The 7,729-nt window shown below is 45.8% G+C and overlaps 1 protein-coding gene across 3 annotated transcripts; it reads left to right on the top strand.

The window, feature by feature from the left end:
- The first annotated feature begins 2,878 nt into the window (after positions 1-2,878).
- On the top strand, positions 2,879-7,520 carry LOC126968415 (uncharacterized). 3 transcript variants are annotated; one of them, XR_007730198.1, is made up of 3 exons: positions 2,879-3,032; positions 3,847-5,272; positions 7,389-7,520. XR_007730198.1 is itself a non-coding variant. In XM_050813437.1 (2 exons), exon 2 carries the CDS (start codon positions 3,850-3,852, stop codon positions 4,873-4,875), a length of 1,026 nt encoding a protein of 341 aa, XP_050669394.1. In that variant the 5' UTR covers positions 2,879-3,032; positions 3,847-3,849; the 3' UTR covers positions 4,876-7,370. The 3 variants fall into 3 exon arrangements, 1 of the variants encoding a protein (XP_050669394.1); XR_007730197.1 differs by having other exon boundaries at positions 3,847-5,277; XM_050813437.1 differs by lacking the exon at positions 7,389-7,520 and having other exon boundaries at positions 3,847-7,370.
- The last annotated feature ends 209 nt before the right edge of the window (positions 7,521-7,729 follow it).

Below are 7,729 nucleotides of genomic sequence, written 5' to 3'. Positions count from 1 at the left end.
TTGTAGTGCGACGCTTCAATCTGGCGTCGATGATGTAAAGTTATAAACACCGTTCGATCACGTCGGGGTCACCACCGAGATAGAACACCAGGCGGTGGCATGTCCAGGCAATGCTGGTATCATAGACGGTTCGGTGACAAGGCGAGTAAATGCCTCAAGCCATGTAACTGGAATCCGGAAAACTCAAAAAGCAGCAGTCAGTAGAGGCAGGAGCTGATTGCTGTGCGGTAGGATCCTGCAGTCACCGTCTTTTTGTTAGAGACAAAATAACTGGCCGACAATTTTTAATTGATACAGGTTCTGATATTTGCTGTTATCCCTACAGCTGGTTCCGAGGACAGAGGACACCTACTGACTGGGAACTTAGCGCTGCTAACGGCACTAAGATCAGAACCTATGGTCAAGTCTCTCTCAAGCTGGATTTCGGACTGCGACGTGATTTCGGCTGGCAGTTCGTCCTTGCTGATGTCAAAACTGCTATCATTGGATCGGACTTCCTTGCACACTACAAACTGCTCCCCAACTGTAGTAGTAAAAATCTCTTGGATGGCACTACTGGTTTATCTCGCCTTGTTTCTTCTGCTTCTTCTAGCCAACCTAGCGTCAGGGCAGTCGTTATCCCGGACTCAGTCTTCGCACAAGTGCTTGCAGAGTTTCCGGACATTACACGACCTCCAGGTCTTCCTCGTGTGACGAAGCACCTTACGGTTCACCATATCAAAACCACGGATGGGCCTCCCATTTCTTGCCGTCCTCGACGTCTTGCTCCGCACAAGTTGGTAGCAGCCAAGAAGGAGTTTGAGGACATGGTGAAAAATGGAACAGCCCGGCCCTCTAAAAGCGCTTGGTCATCACCACTGCACATGACCATCAAAAAGGACCAGTCATGGCGTCCATGCGGTGACTACCGTGCCCTGAACGCTAGGACAATTCCGGATCGTTATCCCGTTCGGCACATCAATGACTTTGCCCACAACCTTTCTGGAGCCAAGGTTTTCAGCACATTAGATCTGGTTAAGGTTTATCACCAGATCCCTGTTTTGAAAGAGGATATACCGAAGACAGCCATCGTAACCCCGTTTGGCCTCTTTGAATTTCCCTTCATGACTTTCGGGCTACGCAACGCTGGACAAACTTTTCAGCGATTTATCGATGAAGTCGCACGGGGTCTAGATTTCTGTTTTCCGTATTTAGATGATGTTTTAGTTTTTTCTCTCGATGAATCTACACACCAAGAACACCTCCGTATCCTCTTCAAACGCTTTCAAGACTACGGAGTTATCGTAAATTCATCCAAATGTGTCCTTGGTTCCAAAGAAGTTGTTTTTCTAGGTCATTTAATAAATGCTGATGGTACGTTTCCTCCACAGGAGCGAGTACAAGCACTGCGAGATTTTTCTCCTCCAAAAACCGTTCAAGGCATGAGACATTTCCTGGGCATGCTAAACTACTATAGACGTTTCATTCCGCATGCTGCCAAATTCCAAGCTCCTTTAATTGATGCGGTCGTGTCCACCAAAAGTAAAGGAGCAAAACCCTTTCCCTGGACACCCGCTCTTCATAAAGCTTTTGAAGATTGTAAAGATCATTTGTCCAACGCGACACTCCTGCAACACCCGGTGAATGACGCTCGTTTGGCACTCTTTACAGATGCTTCCAGCGTACATATTGGATCTTGTTTACAGCAGGAAGTGGACGGGCAATGGCGACCACTCGCATTTTTCAGTCGCAAGTTGACTCCACGACAGTCGCAAGGGCCCGCCTATTATCGAGAGTTCCTAGCAGTGTATGAAAGTGTTCAGCACTTCCGCTACATACTCGACCTGTCTGTAACGAATTTCGTTATTGTTTAACTGCCATTGACAGGGTTTCAAGATGGCCTGAGGTCTGGCCTATGCGGTCAATTACCGCGGAAGAAGTGGTGGACACCTTCACCCGAGAATGGATTTCACGATTTGGTGTCCCGACTACTGTTACCACCGATCAAGGAACACAATTCGAATCTGGTCTGTTCAATCGGTTAATTCTAACTTTTGCAGCAAAACGGATTCGAACCACCTCTTACCACCCGAGTGCTAACGGCATGATTGAACGAGTTCACCGACAACTAAAGGCAGCTCTGATGTGCCATGGTGATTCTTGGGTCAGATCCCTTCCGTTCGTTATTCTCGGAATGCGAACAGCTTTTAAGGAAGACTTGAAAGCTACCGTCGCTGAAATGGTCTATGGAGAAACGTTGCGCTTACCCGGAGAATTAATAACTCCAGGCCCGAGCCCAGATCTATTGGATTCTGCTGATCTGGTCGTACAGTTTAAACAGATAATGTCCACTATTCGACCTCTCACTCCAAACCTGCAACATTTATTTTCAAGAGTTTGTCTTCAGCAACGCACGTATTCCTGCGAGATGATACTGTCAGAAGATCATTACAACCACCATACCACGGTCCGTACGCGATTTTAGAACGCTCTCGTGACGGCAAGACTTTGACCTTAGATATTAAGGGCAGGAAGGTGGTGGTTAGCATCGACCGGGTTAAACCAGCATTTATAGATAACAATAATGAGGACACTTATCATCTAGGCTTAAATAATAACACTTCTTCGGATAACACCCATCAAGAAGCTTTTCCCGAAGAAAAGCAAACCCCTACCACGCGATCTAGTCGTCGCGTTAGATTTAAAAATTCAGATGATTTTTATTATTTCTAGATATGGGGTTATCCTTCTCCGTGGGGGGGGTGGTTGTGGCGGCCACTATATTTTCGCCTGGCCACACTAGATTTAAGTTTTTATTATTATGCCCGTCAGGTTGGTAGTAGAGATTTTAGCTTGGCGAAGCGATGTAATGTAACGAGTTAATATTGTGTGAATATAAGTTAAGTTCCTTGATGTGAGTCGTTTTCATTAACCAAACACCTAAGTGATAGTCTGTTCAGTTATTATTGCAGTTAATAGTGAACCTCGACAAGTTCATATTAAGCATAATGAGCATCTCATTGACTTTACAATGATTTGGTAACTGAGCACAGGTAATTACTACTGTCAAATAAATTGTGAATGCTCAAGTTCAAAAACATTTTAAAGTTGACCTTACGTGCTGGCTGGGGCGTGGCTGAAAAGTATTTCGAATTTTGAAATGCGATGCGTATACTTAAAACACAAACTCAAAAATTCAAACCAAACATATTATAAACTAAGTTTTATATAGTGCATATTACTGGTTTGACATACAACGGGCCTTACATTGCTATTTTTATTGGATTGGTATTGTCGCGTAGCAACGCTTCGACGTATATGACGAGAGTTGTCAAACTGACGTTTGACGTCATGACGTTGCTGCACGATATGACTATCGTGCAGCAACGTACATGACGAGAGTTGTCAAACTTCAAGAAATTGATAATTTCAACTGCTCCATCAGCAACACTCGTAGCTTTAGCGTAAAAGTGTTTACTTTAGACGCTGTAGACCCGGGTTCGGTACACCTACCAGTGTATGAAATTTTTTGGGTTTTGTAAACTTAATGGAAATTTCCTGTAAGTTCAGGATCAAATCGAATAGTTAAAAGAATTTTCTAGTATAAATTAAATTTAAAGATGGAATGGGAGAATCATTTTGAAAATAGAACAGATCCGGGGGTATATAAGCCGTACTAAGCGTGGCCTACGGCAGTTAGTTTTTTCCGCTACCTGCGCTTGAACGGACGAGACGTGTTTGCGCGCTGGTTTTTGTGGAACTTACTATCGCAATTCCGAGTATTATTAATTACACGCGCCCCTTTGGCGCGCTTTTTAACGGTTCGAAGCAGTTGATTAATTAGTGTGTTGTACGTCTGTGTCGCAGGACATGAAGAGGGGCTGCCCTAGCCCCGGTGAGCAACCCGCGGCGAAGGTGATCGCCGAGATGGATGTGGACAGCCCGGCCTCGCCGCCGGAGCAGGAGTCCGGCCAGCGGCTGCACGGCGGCCTGCCGGACTGGATCGCCGTGACGCGGCGGCGTGCGGCCAAGCCGCGCCCGGACAACGGACGCCCCAAGCCGTTGGCGACGGCCAACGTGTTTAAGCCGCTCCCGGTACAGGAGACACCGGGAGCCAAGGTAACGGCCAAGCCCTCACAGGCGAGGCCGACTCCAATTATTATCTCCAAGGAGAATTTTGATTTTGAAAGGTGCCGAGCGGCGCTTCTCGCCGCGGGCATTAAAAATTTTAATTTTAATATCCAGCCACATATGGCACAGCTGTCCTGCAAGACTAAGGCCGATAAAGAATCGGCCCTTGCAGCGCTCAAAGGTGTGGAACGTTTGCAGTTCCACACATACACTGACAAGGACGACAGAGCCCACATCTCTGTCGTCCAAGGTCTGTACTACAGCTCCGCAGAGGAGCTAGGTAGTGCACTGGAACTGGGGTTCAAACCCACCAAAGTTGTCGCCTTCAAGGGCGACGCACTGGTACCAAGGTACCAAGTGACGCTCCCGAAGAGCACTGATATCGGTGCTTTCAGGAAAATCAAATATATCTGTCACCAATCGGTGCGAATTTATAAATATAATCCAATAATAAATACGGTACCATGTGTTCCAGGTGCCAGACATTCGGACATGCAGAACGGAACTGCAACCGGGCCGCCCGGTGCGTCAAGTGCACGGGAGCCCACCTCACAGCGGAGTGCGACCGGAAGGAGGAGGCTCCAGTCCGGTGGTGCAACTGCGGCGGAGAGCACGCGGCTTCGTACCGCCAGTGCCCCCAACGCCGCATCTACCTTGCGGCCGTCAAGGAGCGCCAGGAGTGCTTCCAGACCCGCCAAAGCGCACCACCCCAGCCCCGCCTGTTCAAATCGAACATGGCGAACGGCCGCGGGTGGAACTCAGTAATGACAGGGAACGCCCCGTCACCGTCAGGCCTTCAGCCACCCACAACGCGGTCCACTACCGGACCGCCGCCCCTCACGGGCACCCAGTCCGGAAGACAAATCTTCCCAGGCCTTAGGCCCACTGGCCCTATGCCAGGTGGCTTTAAAAGAGTCGAGACAGACTCAGCCCCCTTTAAAACAACCGAAGAGCCAGACTCTGAGGAAATGTCAACCCACGAAATTATAAAACTAATTAAAATCGCAGGTCAGCTGAAGCCTCTGCTACGCCGCAGCATGAGCTACGAGGAGCAAATCATCACAGTGTTTGAGTTCCTGAGCATCCATGGATGAAGAGACGGCGACCCCTCCCCCGACTGGCACTGCTCGTCCTCTACGAGTAGCGTCGCTTAACATAAACGGTATTGTGAGTAGGAAAAGAGAACCCATACATTTCCTAGGTACACACAATATCGACATTACACTCATACAAGAAACACACCTCGTTCCCACACGACGTTTTTCAATTCCCGGTTACACCTGTTACAGACGTGACGGACAGACAGACAACCGCGCCCGAGGTGGCGTCGCGTTTTGTCAAGTCAAATATATCGCATCATTCACTTCCACCGGTGGATCATGATATATGCGATATAATTACAATTAGATTAGAGTCTCACCGCGGACAGACACCCATCACAATAGTTAACTTTTATTGCCCTAAGCAAGACAGTAGAATCACGACAGCCATCGCAAAAGCTCTCTCTCTCGGCAACACCGTCATCTGTTCCGGAGATTTTAACGCCCGCCATAGACATTGGGATTGCAATCGAGCAAATTCCAATGGATCGCGTCTTTTTAATCACTTTGCAGGTCACGAATATAATATTTTAATTCCGGACATAGCGACACACCTCCCCTCCAACCCTAGGCACTCTGCCGCTAAATTACAACTCACCCTTGCCAAAAATATCACAAACGTTACAGACCCACTGACTTATGACGTTATCTCGGACCATTGTCCCATTATTTTCGAAATTAATAGCCTCATGCCGCGCATCTCGCGACCTATCTTTAAATACAGTAATGCTAAATGGGACACTTATAAAAAACATATTAACGAAGCCCTCCCCTCCCCCGGCTCCTTAAAATTACACCGACCCGAATTAGTGGACAACGCCATACAAACACTGACTGACGCTATAATCAAAGCCCGTAACGCGAACATCCCGACGTTCACACCGAAACAAACAAACAAACTTCCACACGACATAACAAAACTTATCAAACTAAAAAACCAATACCGACATCACGCACAGAGACTTCATACGCGTCGGTTTAACACGATTATTAATTCAATGACACAAAGACCGAGGCGGTTCTTTTCTCATACAAAACTTCCCGTAAACTCAATATCTCTTTAAAGCCACATATTAATAACCACCCGGTCGAATGGCAGTCACAGGCTAAATACCTAGGACTTATCCTCGACCGGAAACTTTCCTTCACGCCTCATATTAATTACGCCCGCTCTAAGGCACTTACTGCCTTGAGCCTGTTGAGACCCATTTTCTATAGGAATTCCACTCTCTCAACTAGTAACAAGCGTCTACTTTACCAGTCGTACATACGCCCGGTCATGATATACGCAAGTCCGGTATGGATTAACACAAATCAAAACAATTATCGTAAACTACAAACTGTGCAAAATAGATCCCTTAAAACCATCTACCGGACCCACCCGCGTACAAATCTTAAACGACTTCATGTAAAGAAAAACATCCCAACACTAGAACAACACATACAAGAGATATCCCATAGCTTCTACAGAGGGCTACGCCGACTGAAAGACGGAATAAACCCTGCCCTCCGGTCGACTTGTAGTCGTAAGTCACTCACAGAGTACTGCCTCAGCATAAAACGTTATAAACATGCATTACCACATCACAATTGGTTAGAGCTCACAGAACACTAGCGTATACACAAACACACACTCACGCACACAGAGTTCTAGCTAGATCTGAATAAATGTAAAACCAATATATTGTAAATTGGTTTAGTTATAAGAATTAAATAACGGCGAAAACTGGCCTCCTATTCCCTCTCCCTCCTTCCCTTTCCCAAGATCCCCCCCCCCACCCCACACCCCTCTTATATTTATATATTATATATGTATGTATACATATCTATGTATTTATTTACCTTAGTTTTTAAGTTAGTTTTTAAGTTCTAGTCATTAGTCTTAAGTTAGGTTAAGTGATAGGTAACGATTAATATTACGTTATTTCAATAGCAAATAGCCAGGTTTTCCCAGTTTCCTGGATCCCCCCCCCCACAAACCTCATGTTATTAGTTTTTTAAGCATAATAAAGTTTTATCCCTCAATACGTAGATAGGGTTATAGAAATAAGTTTTCTGATACCTACATGTATAAGGCTTAATTGTAAATTGCTTTAATAAGTAGATTTAAGTAATTTTGTATATATAATTTAATACCAAATATAGAAATTTTGAATTTGATTTTTTTTTTGCCTACAGCAGGCAGTTCTAGTTCTGACTCGAAAGTGTAAAGAAGAAGAAGTGGTGAAAAGTGGAAGTGTTCCACGAAGAAGAAGATAGAAGAGACTTGGTGTTCGGTGCGGTGTGACGCGTTGAAGGTACCGCCGCCTAAAAGAGCGGCAGACCGGCGAAGTGCAAGTTCAGAAAAAGTGAACGCAAATAAAGACTCGTTCCTATAAGCGGAGTATTATTTCCAATCCCTGACCCTCTCTCGTGTCAGTATTTATTGGTCTACATTTTTGATATTTACTTGACCTTTCGTAACAATCTGCAACATTTTCCTTTAACTATCATCGGTTTTGGCTTCGCTGTAGGGTGGG

The sequence above is a fragment of the Leptidea sinapis genome, chromosome 15, assembly GCF_905404315.1.
Source record: "Leptidea sinapis chromosome 15, ilLepSina1.1, whole genome shotgun sequence".
NCBI lineage: Eukaryota > Metazoa > Arthropoda > Insecta > Lepidoptera > Pieridae > Leptidea > Leptidea sinapis.
The sequence above is the reverse complement of the archived record's forward strand: the minus strand, read 5'-3'. Positions and strand labels throughout refer to the sequence as shown.